We start from the raw sequence: 15,017 nt of genomic DNA, 5'->3' as shown, positions 1-15,017 counted from the left end.
AATCTTTGAGCAGTAGTTAGGTTGGACTTCTGCATGCTAACTTTCAAGACCAGATGCACCATAACTGCTAACACCTTGGTGAATGCTGTCAAGAGTCCAAAGGTAGCAACTCAATACTGAAAATGTTCATGACCTGCCACCAACCCTTAGGTACTTCCTGTACGAGGGAACAAATATATGGAAGCATGCATTTTGGAGGTCAAGAGATGCAAGTCAGTCCCCTGGATCCAGGGAGAGAATCATCAAAGCAAGCACATTCATCCTGAACTTCACTTTCAATCTATGAACATGTTAAGCGTCAAGTCCAAGATGGACTGTCATCCCCTTTTCTTTTTTGGGATGAGAAAGGATTTGCTGTAGAATCCCCTCCTTAGGTATTGAGGTAGGACCCTTTCTTTCATTCTAAAAGAAGCAAGAGGACCTCGATGTAGCAGATCCTCATAAAACAGATCCTTGAAGATGGTTGGGAGTAGCCACAACATGAACCTGGACAGAGTATTCTGTTGTAATCATATCCATAACTCACTGGTCTGAGGCGATGCGGGAATGTGTGCCTGAGAAGGGGTAGATGGTCCCCGAAAGAAACTCAGTGGCTCTGGATCAATGGGAGTAAGTTTGAACCTTCTGACAGTCCCAGCAAAACAAATGCAGATATAGAACATTGTGGGTTCTTGTCATAAATATACACAGGGCAGCTGTACTGAATTGTCTTACCTGTAACAGGTTAATCAGTTCAATTAACCTAGTTGGCACCTGACCAGAAGGACCAATAGGGAAAGAAGATACTGTCAAATCTGGGGTGGAGGAGGTTTTGTTTGTGCTCTCTTTGTTTGTTGCCTCACTGGACGGAGAGAGGGACCAGGCAGGAAAAACATCTCCTAAAAACCTACCTGAAATGAGCATCTAAGATTACAAAAATGGTAAGTAAGGCAAGGAAATGCATTAGATTATCTTTTGGTTTAGCTTGTGAATTTTCCCTATGCTAAGATGTCATTTCATTCCTGTTTTGTAACTGGAAAGCAGAGTCAGAGGGAAATCCTCTATTTTAAATCTTTTTATTTACCCTGTAAAGTTTCCTTCCATCCTGATTTTGCAGGGGTTTTTTTTTTTTTGCTTTGTTTTTTTTAAATAAAATTCTTCTTTTAAGAACCTGATAAATTTTCAGTGTCTTAGAAACCCAGGGGGTTGGTCTGTGCTCACATTGTAACCAATTGGTTTGTGCATTATTCTCAAGCCTCCCCAGGAAAGGGGGTGAAGAGGCTTGGGGGAAACAGGGACTCCAAGTGGCCCTTTTTCCTGAATTTTTGGCTAAATTACTTGGTGGTGACGGCAATACCGTCCAAGGACAAGGAAAGGATTTGTGCCTTGGGGAAGTTTTAACCTAAACTGGTAGAAATAAGCTTATGGGTCTTTCATGTGGGTCCCCACATCTGCACCCCAGAGGTCAGAGTGGGGAAGGAACCCTGACAGTTCTATATTATGTTTTGCTGGGATGGAGACTGCAATGAGTGAGCTGCAAAGGCTGCCTGTGTCCTCTGGAAAGATACCAGTTTCTGGAAGGCTCAGCCAGTCTTTGGTGACAGAAAGAACATGGAGCTGATCTTTATGAGACGTATAACTGTGGTCTGATGTGCTCTCTTTTAGGGACCAGCGTGAAGACCCTGAGGGATCTAAGTTGCCTTGGAGTGCTTCACTGTGAAGGGTTTCATCAGTTCTGGAGCTGAACAACTGTGATCCTTCAGAGGGCAAGTCCTCCACTGTAAGTTGCATCTGCAGGTTAAGCCCCATCCTTGCAGCCACAAACCCACTTCCCAACTACACCTCTCATCACCGAGTAAGATACTGTATGCAACACACCCAGCACAGCGGAGAAGCTAGTCTTGGCAATTAGATAGCCTTGCTGACCACAGTAGCAAACTCCTACCTTTGCATCTGCTAGTAGCTTGTTCATAAAAACACATGAATTTTTCAATTCAATTCAGGAAGTCATACTTGCCCATCAGGCCTGGTAATTTTTAATACAGCATTGCAAACTAGTGTCCAAATAAACCATCTTTTAGGATCACAGTCTTTTGTTCTGATGTGTATGATGGGTTGATATATTGATTAATCAATCTTAGTCTGCAGTGGTCAATAAAGGTTCGGTCTCCTGAAGACTACAGCATCGGAGTATCATCATCAGTATCATTAAAATGAGAGACCCTAGAAGTACATGAGAAACAACTGCAATTTATGAGAAGTCCCTTTATTAACATATCTACCAAGCAGATAAACAATCCCACAAACAACGAAATACAGGAGCAGAGAGAGAAATAATCCAAAGGTGTTCAGCTCTACAACTGGCATCCCTCACATCTCCTGCTGGGGGACCCCAAGTATCAAGTCATTATCTTCCTCATTGTCATCTTCGTTAGTCATCATTACCATCTTCACCAGTTGTCATGCTAGCATCTCCCCAGGTGTTCCCCCACAGCAGAGAGGCCGGGCAACACCTTTTATCCTGAGTTACTCTTATGCCTACAAGGCTCATATTATACGTAAGGGTTCCAACCCTCTTTTTCTTATCTTCCACATACCACTTCCACATACTTCCACATACCACTTGTTTAGGAGTGCCCCATTTTCATACGCTACCTCATGAGTTCCTTCTTTGCTCATTAACATTTACATCAAATAGTTACCATTGCAACTGGTGGTCAAGCTAAAATTCTCTAACATGTTAGTACTGGTCATACTGGAATATTAACTGATACACTGCGACATTCTCCAGTCTATTGTTGCACAGCTTCCAGAACCTAAGCCCTTCATCTTTCACTGTAATTTTATATTGTAATGGTACAGGGTTCTCTCTCAGTCAACTACTCATGCCAAACTGTTTCAGCCATGAGGCCCTTTATGGCCAAGCTACATATCTTACAGACCTAAAGCCTGTAGACCTTATGTTACAGCCTTGTATTACTTACACATCTAATATACCACTGTCAGTTATACAAACTTATTGGTCCTATACCCCTGTAGTGAAAAAGTCAAATCTAATCCATTACTCATACACTGATTACATATTATATTTAGCTACAGATATGACTTTTCATTAGCAGCTATCACTATTACTAAGGACAGTACTGCATAATTATAAAATAACTCAGCCCCTTCCTCTCAACACTTGATATTTCGCCTGCTTTGCAGACAGCAGGGCCACTTTAGATGGTGTCAGCCAGATCACTTGTGCAGGGTCCATAATGGCCTCATTCATCAGAAGGGCTATCCTTCCCTAAAAAACCAGACTGCTCAATATCTATTAGTTTATGAGTAGGTTCCTGGATCTCCTCCACTGGAATTTGTAAGAAATCAGATTGAGTCCTGAGAATCCTCAAAGTCATCCCACTGAGGCATACTGGGGATGAAAAGGAGATCATAGTGGTTCCCAGTAGATCCACCAAGGAAGAAACTGTGTTTGGTAAGTCCTAACACTGCGAATAAGGCTGAGCAGGTGGAAGTTCAGAGGCAGACTGCATAGCCAGGGCCTTAGGAGGAGCATTAGAAGAGACAGTTACCTTTTCCATAACTGGTGTTCTTCAAGATGTGTCATTCATGTCTATTCCACAATAGGTGTGCGTGCTTGCCACAGGCCCCAGTGCTGGAAGTCTTTCCCCTAGCAGTACCCGTAGGGGGGAGCGCACCCCCACGACCCCGGGAGCAGCACCTGCCTGGCGCGATATAATGGGGGCTGCACTCCTCCCACCCTCCATTCCTTCTTGCTGGACAACTCCGACAGAGGGGAAGGAGAGTGGGATATGAAATAGACATGAGCAACACATCTTGAAGAACAGCAGTTACGGAAAAGGTAAGTATCTTTTATTTTTCGAGTGATTGCTCATGTGTATTCCACAACAGGTGATTCCAAGCTATATCTCTTGGAGGTGGGTAGGAGTTCACAAGTTCTCGGGACGGAGTACCACCCTGCCGAACCCGGCATCATCCCTGGCCTGGGAGACGATCGCATAGTGCGAGGTGAACGTGTGACCGGAAGACCACGTGGCGGCCCTACAAATGTCCTGGATGGGGACATGGGCCACGAAGGCAGCCAACGAGGCCTGCGCCCAAGTTGAGCGTGCCCTCACAATGGGCGGCAGGGGAACCCCCGCCAGCTCATAACAGCAACGGATGCACAAAGTGATCCGCTTAGAAAGCCGCTGAGTGGAAATCGGCTGACCCTTTGCATACTCAGCCGAGTCGACAAACAGTTGAAGACTTTCTAAACGGCCTGGTCCGCTCAAGGTAGAAAACCAGCGCTCACCTCCCACCTCCACGAGCGTGTGGAGACGGCGTTCCTCGCTAGTCGCGTGAGGCTTGGGGCAGAGGACTGGCAGAAAAGTGTCCTGACCCATGTGGTAGGCGGAGACCACCTTCCGGAGAAACACAGGGTGTAGGCGGAGCTGGACCTTGCCCTTATGAAAAACCGTACACGGCGGTTCAAAGGTTTGGGTCCTGAGCTCCGAGACCCGCCTGGCCAACATGATAGCCACCAGGAAGGCCACCTTCCACGAGAGGTGAGACCAGGAACACGTAGCCAGTAGTTCAAACAGGGCCCCTGTGAGATGAGCCGGCACCAGGTTTAGGTCCCACTGTGGAACCAGGGGCTTGGAATATGGGTAGAGATGGTCCAAACCCTTAAGGAACCGGCCAGTCATAGCATGGGAAAACACGGGGGGATGAAAGGCCAATATGGCCGCCAAGTGTACCCTGACTGACAAGGGCGCCAATACCTGGGCCCTCAGGTGGAAGAGGTAATCAAGGATAAACTGGATTGAGACGGCTGTTGGGGAAACACCCTGGCCTGCCGCCCACCTCGAAAACTGCGACCACTTCACCACATGGGAGCAGTGAGTGGAGGGCCATCTACTTTCGAGGAGGACGTGCTGAACCTGAGCATGTCCTTTCCTCGCTACCTAGCCACTGAGCAGCCATGGCATGAGGGGTAGCGTTGCTAGGTTGGGATGGAGGAGGTGGCCCTGGTCCTGAGAGAGAGCAGGTCCGAGCGAAGCAGCAACTGCCATGGCCAAGCTACCACCAGCTCCGAGAGGGTCCCATACTAGTGCTGCCTGGGCAATGAGGATCCTGGCTTTGTTCATCTTTATTTTTTCCAGAGCTCTGCTGATCAGAAGGAACGGGGGAAAGGTGTAGAGGAGCTGGCCTGACCAGGACAGGGTAAAGGCATTGGAGATAGCGCCCCTCCCTAGGCCCCCCCGGAGCATCGTCGGTTCTGCCGGGTCGCAAATAGGTCCACCTGGGAGTGCCCCACCTTTGGGAGAGCTAGTGAGCCACTTCCGGGCGTAAAGACCACTTGTGCTGAGAGGAAAAATCCCTGCTCAAGCGATCCGCCCTCACATTCCAGGCACCCAGCAGATGGAAGGCTTTTAGGTAGATGTTGTGGGCTATTCAGAAGTCCCACAGACTGAGGGCTTCGTGGCAGAGGGCAGAGGATCGAGGCCGTGTTGTCCATGAGGACCCTGACTACCTTGCCCTCCAGGAGCGGGTGGAAGGCCATACACGCCAGTCGCACCACCTTGAGTTACTTGACATTTATATGAAGGGGTAGGTCTTCTAGCAACCACAGGCCTTGGGTCTGAAAATTCCCCAAATGGGCCCCCTCAACCCTGGTCTGACGCATCAGACACCAGCTCCAACAATGGGGCCCTGTCCCTGAACGGGACCCCTTGGAGCATGTTTGGGGCGGACCACCACCGCAGGGAGGTGATCACCGAGTTCAGCACAGTGAGGACTTTGTCCATTCTGTCCATGGCCTGGGAGAACTGCGAGGCCAGCCAGAGCTGGAGGGGCCTCATTCTGAGTCTGTGCATGCAGACATGTGACCCAGCAGTTGCAGGCAAGCCCTGGTTATCGTCACCGGGAACCTTGTGACCGAGTTGATGAGCCCTTTCAGGGTCTCAAACCTGTCTGGTGGGAGAGAGTCCCTGGCTGACATAGCGTCCAGTAGCGCCCCGATAAACTCTATGCATTGGACCAGGACTAATGTGGATTTGGCGTTGTTTATCAACAGGCCCAGGGCAGTACATGTGGACAGGAGGAGCGCCACATGATCCCTCACCTGCGACCAGGAGGTGCCTTTGACTAGCAAATCATCCAGATATGGGAATATTTGGACCCCCTGGTGCCTGAGGTAGGCCGCTACCACCACCATACACTTCGTAAAGACCCTGGGGGCAGCGGACAGACCAAACAGTAGGACCGTGAATTGGTAGTGACTGTCCCACCACAAAACGGAGGAAGCGTCCTTGCCCCTCGAATATGTGGATGTGGAAGTACGTGTCCTGTAAATTGAGGGCAGCGTACCAGTCCCCGGGATCCAGGGAGGGGATGATGGAGGCCAGGGAAACCATGTGGAACTTCAGCTTCACCATGTAGTGGTTCAGACCTTGCAAGTCCAGGATGGGCTGGAGCCCCCCTTTGGCCTTCGGGATAAGGAAATACCGAGAGTAATACCCCTTGGGTACCACCTCTATAGCTCCTAGGTCCAGGAGCCACCCCACCTCCTGCTCGAGCACAGCCTCGTGAGAGGGGTCCCCCAGGAGGGACGGGGATGAAGGACGGTTGGGCAGGGAGGAGGTAAACTGAAGGGTGTAACCTCGGAAGATGGTGTTGAGGATCCATCGGTCCAAGGTGAGCTGCAACCATTCCGGGAGGAAAGCGCACAACCGATGGGAGAAAGGGAGCTTTACTGGGGGTAGGTCCCCGCTGAGAACTGGCAGGGTACCCTCGAGCGTCCCATCAAAAACGCCTTTTGCCCGCCTGCTTGACCTTAGAAGACCCAGGCTGGGGGGCAGGCTGGGACTGCCATTGCGGGCGCTTTCTATAGTCCCGCTGCTTTTTGTGGGCGGCTTTGTACTTCGGGAGGGTGGCATGGGCGGGAGCCTGCTGTGGCCTGAACTTGGGTTTTGCTGGAAGAGGGACATAGAGGCCCATGGTCTGGAGGGTCATGCTGGAGTCTTTCATGCCAAGCAGCCTTGTGTCTCTTTCCTCAGCAGGAGGAGCGGCACCGACAGTAGTAGCTGCTCCGTGAACGGCCTCGATGGGCGGACCCGCGTCGGTGAGATGCCGGCAATCAATGCCCGGGGCTATGGTGCCTTGGCGGAGACTTGGAACAGGAGTCCGAGCGGGAACGGCATTGACCATCGTGCCGCGACCAACTGCGGTATCTCCTGCGAGACGAGGACCGTTGGCAATGTCCGTCACAGTCCCGTTGATATTAGCTTCACGAAGACGAGCAGTGCCGGGAGTCCCGGTCAGAAGGTACCTATCCAGACAGTCTGGCCGGCGTCGAGGGCGATCTACACGGACTAAGCCCTGAACGGTTGCTGGGCAGTGAGCGGTGTCAGGAACGTTCCCTCGACCAAGATTGGTACCGGGCCGGTGGTGACTACGGTGATCCCAGCAGCGGCTTGCCTCTGGAGCATGGGGCAGTCATCGGCGGAGCTCCCGGCACTGGCATGGACATGACGTCCCTGGCTGCCTGGAGGGCTTCGAGCGTAGACGGCATCCGGACATCCGGAGGGGCCTGCTCCGAAGGGGCCGTGCTACTCTATTCAACGTTGAGTCGGAGGCCTAGGGCCCGATGGGGATTGGAGGACTAACCGACATGGGCCTAGCCTCTGTCCCAGACTTCCCTCGGTGCCATTGTCAAGAGGGAGTCTTTCCGGTCCTCTTGGCATGCCCCGTGGACGGGAAGCGGTGCCGACTGGACAATGGTACCAGAGGGTCTCCAAGTACCGACGCTGCTGTGGTGGGTACCGGTTCGGAGCGGCGTGCCGGAGTCGGGGCCAGCGCCGACTCCATCAGGATAGCCCGGAGCCTAATGTTAGTTAGATGAAGCAGCTTTCAGCAGTGGCACTCAACTCATCCAAGTGTAGTCTGCTTGTGCCAAGGACTCCACATGGTCAGGAGGTCAAGCTTCAGTATAACTACGTAAGGCCATGAAGTCTCAGAATTGGAGAAAGAGGGTAAAGCTCTTCAAGCTCTTTGTTTGGAACCTATTCTTGGGACTCCTTGTGACCTATTCAATTTCTGAGTGTCTTCTTGTCAGATTTGGTTGATCTTGGAGCTGGGACTGAAGATGAAGCTGTCAAGGTTCCTCCCCCACTCTGAACTCTAGGGTACAGATGTGGGGACCTGCATGAAAACCTCCTAAGCTTACTTTTACCAGCTTAGGTTAAAACTTCCCCAAGGTACAAATTAATTTTATCCTTTGTCCTTGGAATATCCACCTCCACCACCACCAAACTCTAACTGGGTTTACTGGGAAACGTAGTTTGGACACGTCTTTCCCCCCAAAATCCTCCCAACCCTTGCACCCCACTTCCTGGGAAAGGTTTGGTAAAAATCCTCACCGATTGGCATAGGTGACCACAGACCCAAACCCTTGGATCTGAGAACAATGAAAAAGCATTCAGTTTTCTTACAAGAAAACTTTTAATAGAAATAGAAGTAAATAGGAGTAAAAGAATCACCCCTGTAAAATCAGGATGGTAGGTACCTTACAGGGTAATTAGATTCAAAACAGAGAGAATCCCTCTAGGCAAAACCTTAAGTTACAAAAAAGACACGCAGACAGAAATAGTCATTCTATTCAGCACAATTCTTTTCTCAGCCATTTAAAGAAATCATAATCTAACGCATACCTAGCTAGATTACTTACTAAAAGTTCTAAGACTCCATTCCTGGTCTATCCCCGGCAAAAGCAGCATATAGACAGACACAGACCCTTTGTTTCTCTCCCTCCTCCCAGCTTTTGAAAGTATCTCGTCTCCTCATTGGTCATTTTGGTCAGGTGCCAGCGAGGTTACCTTTAGCTTCTTAACCCTTTACAGGTGAGAGGAGTTTTCCTCTGGCCAGGAGGGATTTTAAAGGGGTTTACCTTTCCCTTTATATTTATTACAGAAGCACTGAGAGTCAGCACCCACACTCTTCAGAGCCAAGAAATCATGTTTTCAGGGTTTGGAGGGGGTTTTTTTTTGGGGGGGGGGGGGGAGGAGAAGGGGCCTCTTGTGACCTGGGGTTTGATGACAGCCTCATGGACTTGCCCATTAAGTGGATTTATAGCTGGGTTGTAATGATTTACCGTGGATCAGCTAGTCATCAAGATACAGGAACACTATTATTCCTCGTTTTCTGAGGCAAACCGCCACCACTACTAGACATTTGTTGAAAACCCTTGTGAATGCAGACAAACTCAAGAGTCAGACCCTAAACTGATAGTGGTTTTATCCTTCTTGAAACCTTAAGTACTTTATGCACAGGGTGTATAGTGATATGAAAGCAAACATGCAGGTCAAGAGCTGCAAACCAGTCCTGTGGCAAGAATGAAGGAATTATAAAGGCTAGAGTTACCACTCTGAACCTGATGCAATAAATGAAGGCATTGAGTGCCCCAGCATCCTTTTTTCCCTTGAGGATTAGAAAACAACTGGAATAAAACCCCCTCCCTCTCTATTGAAGCAGTACTTCCTTTACTGCTTCCACAGAAAAGCAATTCCACTTCCTGCTGAAATAATCTCTTTGAGAGGGAGTCTCTGAATAGAGATAGAAAAGGGAGTGGGCAATAGGGCTGGAATTGCAGGAGGTATATCATTGTTTCTATAACCCAGACATCTGATGCTACCACATTCCATGTTGAAAGAGAAAAAACACTGTGGAAAGGCTGCCTCCAAATAGAGAATGGATGAAGATTAAAGATCCATCTGCACTGTTGTAGAGCAGTTGTCTCCAACCTTTTTACACCCAAGACCACTTTGAATTTAAGGGCAACCCAGGACCTACCCCGCCCCTTCCCCAAGGCCCCACCCTGCTCACTCCATCCCCCCTTTCTCCATCACTCGCTCTCCCCCACCCTCACTCACTTTCAGTGGGCTAGGGTAGAGGGGTGGGGTTCAGGAGGGAGTGCAGTCTCTGGGCTGGGGCTGAGGAGCTGGGGTGCAGCAGAGGGTGAGGGGTGCAAGCTCTGGGAGGGAGTCTGGGTGCAGAAGGGTGCTCCAGGCTGGGGCAGAGTGTTCAGATGAAGGAGGGGGTTGGGGTGCGGCCTTCTGCTGGGCAGCAGCGAAGAGGGGCTGCCACTAAGGCAGGCTCCCTGCCTACTCAGCCCCACACTGCTCCTGGAAGGGGCCAAGGCGCCCCTGGAGAGGGGGGGCAGATGGCTCCACGCACTGCCCCTCTCTACAAGCACCATCCCCGCAGCTCCCATTGGCCACAACTCCTCGTTCTTGGCCAATGGGAGCTGCAGGGGTGGTGTTTGCAGGCAGGAGCAGCGCACAGAGGGAGACCCTTGACCCCAGGGTCACACTGGCCACTTCCAAGAGTGGCATGGGGCTGGGGCAGGCAGGGAGCCTGCCTTAGTAGCAGCCCCATTGCACCAATGGAGATCGCGATCAACTGGGAGATTCTCTAGGATTGACCAGTTGATTGTGATCGACCAGTCGGTGACCACTATTGTAGAGCGCCTCTAGACCAATCCATTCAAAGTGGTTGCAGAACAGGATGTGGATGTTGAGGCCAAAGGACTCCTCTTTTGAAAGCACAATCTCCTTCCATGGAGGGTCAGCGGATAAAAGATGCCGAGTAATAGCCTCTATGTGGTGCATGGCAGCTTTCCCTGCTTCCCTCTAGGAGTTAGTGTATATATTCCAAGAGAACGAAGTGCAGCCCAGGAGTCCTTGAACAAATTCAAGAGCCTCATCTTTTTTCTCAGTGAAAAGAGCAGGACTCAAAGAGAATAATGTTCCACCACTGATTGCATCTCCCTTGTGATGCTGGAAGATATAAGTAGAGCTTCCCAGCTCCAAAGAATTGAAATTTTCATGGAATGGAATGTGGAGTCAGAGGCACCCAGAGCTTTCTGAAGAAATATCCTGGTTATCCACGGTCTCTTGGAAATCAAAAATGTAAAGTCCGCCATGCCTCTTGCAGTAGTTTGTCAACAAAATCCAAGAATTTATAATAACAGATTATGATTATATGAGCTAAAAACACTTGGCAGTTGGTGATCCTAAATTATAGGCTGGCTAATGATTAACTCCTAACAAATCAAGCTGTTTTGGTTCTCTACCCCAATGGTTCTCAACCTTTCCCAACTACTGTACCCCTTTCAGGAGTCTGATTTGTTTTGCGTACACCACGTTTCACCTCACTTAAGAACTACTTGCTTACAAAATCAGATACAAAAATAAAAAAGTGTCATAGAACGCCGTTAGTGAAAAATTGCTTACTTTCTTTTACCATATAATTATAAAACAAAGAAACTGGAATACAAATATTGTACTTACATTTCAGTGTACAGTATGTAGAGTAGTATAAACGTCATTGTCTGTATGAAATTTTAGTTTGTACTGACTTTGCTAGTGATTTTTATGTAGCTTGTAAAATTACGCATCTCTCTTAGAGGAGTTCATGGACCCCCGGAAGACCTGTGCATACCCCCAGGGGTACAGGTACCCAGAGTTGAAAACTACTGCCCTATCCCATCATTAAAAGGGATAGCCACCTTTAGGAGCGAGAGTTTTTAAATCCCAGGGATTTAGAATCAGACAGGGCTAAATCCCCAGGAAAAAAAAAAAATCTTCCTGTCAAAATAAAACCAAAAAGAGCTGAACTATAAAAAAATATTTACCAAATCATAACCTATCCTAACTATGTTAAACCTAACCACACTATTATATACACACATCTACCTACACTAAGATTAGAAAAAAGTGTGTTGCGACATGGACGCTGGAGTTCCATCTCACAGGCCTGGGCAGCAAGAATGAACTGAGGGATGACTGGGCCCAGACTGCTCTACACGCCCTCAGTAGGAGTGCTTTCAGAGAACATGCGTGGCCTCAGACTCCAATAGTCAAAAGGCTGCAATCTCTAGCACATGGGAGCATGTGCACCAACAGCAGAATTTATAGGGACAGTCACTCGAAAAATGTTAGACTCCCTTGGAGATAGCAGATCTGTTTGTTCTACCCAGTGTCACTTCATCTTTGTTGCCTTACCTCCTCTCCTTGAAAGCGCTCTTGATTGGCCATCTTCAGTAGATTCTTCAAGACAAATGCATTAAAATTAAAATTTTAACAAACTTGTCAGGTCTCTGTGCTGTGCTTAATTGTACATATCACTAAGGATTTTGGATCTTCAAAGTATTAAACTGGGTTGAAAGGTACACATTAACAGCTAGCATAATTGTATCAGACAAACAAATAGTACGTCATTTGCAACACACACATCGCTTGCCACAGCACAGAAACCAACTTCCTACAGCCTTGCTGCATTAAGATCCCACTATCAGGAAACACTGGGAGAGGATGCAAGCAGAATTTACACAAGCGTCCCTGCAAAAACCTGACCATTTAATTTAATTGTGAGTGTTACAAGTTCGCAGAGTAGATGGGATGGACTGGAAATTAGGCCTGAAGGGGGTATAACCACTCCACCACTAGAGTCGACCAGAATAATATAATTAGTGAAATCATTCTAAGAGACTCTTTTACAGCTGGCTTTTAGTAAGTGAACAATTATATGTTGCCTTTAAACACCGAGGAATATGCTTGATTCCTTCTTCCAATTAATAATTTAATTAAAAATAACTACCCACTTTTACAACATTACTCTTTGGTTTAAACTGTTGTAGAATACATGCTTATGGTTGAAATAAGACTTGCCAAGTCCATAAAAAAATTAAGTTTCCCATGTTATTTTTTTCCCTTAATTTGAAATGGAAAATAAGTTACCTATTTTTTTTTTTTTTTTTTAAATAGGACTGAGCTCTTACCTCAATATGAGAAATTGGGGCTGTACTTGTCTTCCTGAAAATCCTAAAGGCAATTGAGACTCATCCATGAGGTTCTGTATCACATTCCTTTTGTTCTCAGAGTGTAATAGAATAATTTAGTAGAGATACCTACAGGACTTAGCTGGGATGGATGGTGGAAAGATCAGCCCCCAGAAAGTATAGGTAACACGTTCTTCATTCTGGATCTTGAACTCTTCCCACTTCCAGGTGTCTGACTAACAAAATGCATAAGGCAGGAGAAAGAAAAACCCACACTCCCTTCTTTTCCCCCTAAAATCAGTCGTACTATTCTATTTTGGGACCATCCTTTGAAGCGCCTTCCTGCTAAAGAATGCTTTCGCAAAGCAGTGATGATCAAGCCTGATGGATGATCAGTTGAGAATATTAGAGATTTCAACTCTGATGGCTGACACCTTTTCTACAAAAAGAAAAAAGAAAAGGAGTACTTCTGGCACCTTAGAGACTAACCAAATTATTGGAGCATAAGCTTTCGTGAGCTACAGCTCACTTCATGTGAAATACACTGAATGGGTTCTAATAGCTTCTGGAATTGGTTAATTAGGGGCTGCATATGCTTGAGTGACAGCATTTAATTCTCTTAGTTTTGGAGGACTTGGATGCAGGCAGTGATATTTAAGGTGGATGGAAACAAATAGAGGTGATGTTCTTGTCAACTGACTGGCTCTAATAAGGCACATTTCAACTTTTTACACAGAAGATGCTTTTTCTTTCAGGTATTGAAACTCTGGGTAACAATGAAAAGTAAAATGAATGAGATCAGAAGACCTAGGAACTTCAAATGAAAACTGATGGATACTTTCTTCCACAACACTTAAAGTGATCAGTGATATGATTTGGCAAATTTTACTTCTCAGGAAGATTGGCTCTTGCATCAACTCAAACAAGGTGCAAATATTTTTATTTATTTACAGTTAGGGTAATTAGCCACTGGAATACCTTACCAAGGGATATGGTGGATTCTCCTTCCCTTTAATCTTTAAAGCAGGACTGGATGTTTTTAACTAAAAGATAAAGGCCTTTGATTCAAACAAGTTACTGGGTTTGATCCAGGAATTACTGTATGAAATTCTATTACTTCTTTTTTGCATGAGGTCACACTAGATCAGTGGTTCTCAACCTGTTTACCATTGTGGGCCGCATATGCAGTTCTCTGTGTTTTATGTGGGCTGCATCCACACAATATCATCATCATCATCATCATATATGTACAGACACAGACAGACACAGACTAACTATATGGCCCTGAGGATGTCACATTGGCAGCAGCTGTGTGCTGACTGGGCCACAAGTGGCCTGCAGGTTGAGAACCACTGCACTAGATGATCACAATGGTCCCTTTTGGCCTTAAAATCTATTCTCCTAGGAATCAAGATAGGTTGATAATCTTGAGAGGGGATCACAGAGCTATTTTAAATTAATCAACAAGCATGCATGCTCAAGTAAAGGTCACTTTCCGCAAGGTCCCTGGGGACAATGCCTCTGACTAATAAGTTCATGTATAGATGATTCCCTAAAGTCCTAAGAATATCTTGTTAAAGATCCTGGGAACTGACAGGATCTTTTTTCTGTGAATAGTGGCAATTTTCACAAGTAAACTAGGCATAAGCAAACTATTTGAAAATTCCATATTAGACCTAAACTTCTACCAGATCCACCAATACCAGACAATCTCCCTGAGAAAGTTCAGAGAGAATGAAAGCTGAGGTCTCCATCTTGAATTTAATCTTCATTGATCTATTTCACTTATTTTGGTCATAGGCAGCCAAAGGGATATCCTTTCCCTTAGGCCTATTTCTAGAGGGAGACAGACAGAAATGGAGTTATACTGTTGGCAGGGTTTGAAAGTAGTATTGGATCCATTCTCTGATCAAAGTTTTCCCATACAGGTTTTATCCCAGACCTGACAGCTCTCTTGTGGGTATCTATTTAAGATACATATAAGGCCACCATTACTATACCATTCAACTGCCACTATCTTTTTAACATTTATCCTCAGCAACCTGTGAGATAGGGAAGAACTGTTATTATGCCCATTTTACAGATGGGGAACCGAAGGGCAAAGACCAAGTGATTTGCCCATGGTCACATCAGAAGTCTGTGGCAGAACAAAGAATTGAACCTAGACCCGTGGTGTCCCAAGTTTGCACCTTAA

The 15,017-nt window shown here is 47.1% G+C and overlaps 1 protein-coding gene across 4 annotated transcripts in view; it reads right to left on the bottom strand.

Annotated features, from left to right (window-relative positions):
- Nucleotides 1–15,017, bottom strand: part of DDX4 (DEAD-box helicase 4) — a 104,522-nt gene that overhangs the window by 58,273 nt on the left and 31,232 nt on the right. For all 4 annotated transcript variants that reach the window (XM_074953950.1, XM_074953952.1, XM_074953953.1 and 1 more), the window contains exon 6: nucleotides 12,048–12,092. In XM_074953950.1, coding sequence (XP_074810051.1) covers nucleotides 12,048–12,092 — 45 coding nt within the window. The remainder of the gene's footprint in view (nucleotides 1–12,047; nucleotides 12,093–15,017) is intronic.

This window comes from Natator depressus, chromosome 5 (assembly GCF_965152275.1).
Source record: "Natator depressus isolate rNatDep1 chromosome 5, rNatDep2.hap1, whole genome shotgun sequence".
NCBI lineage: Eukaryota > Metazoa > Chordata > Testudines > Cheloniidae > Natator > Natator depressus.
The sequence above is the reverse complement of the archived record's forward strand: the minus strand, read 5'-3'. Positions and strand labels throughout refer to the sequence as shown.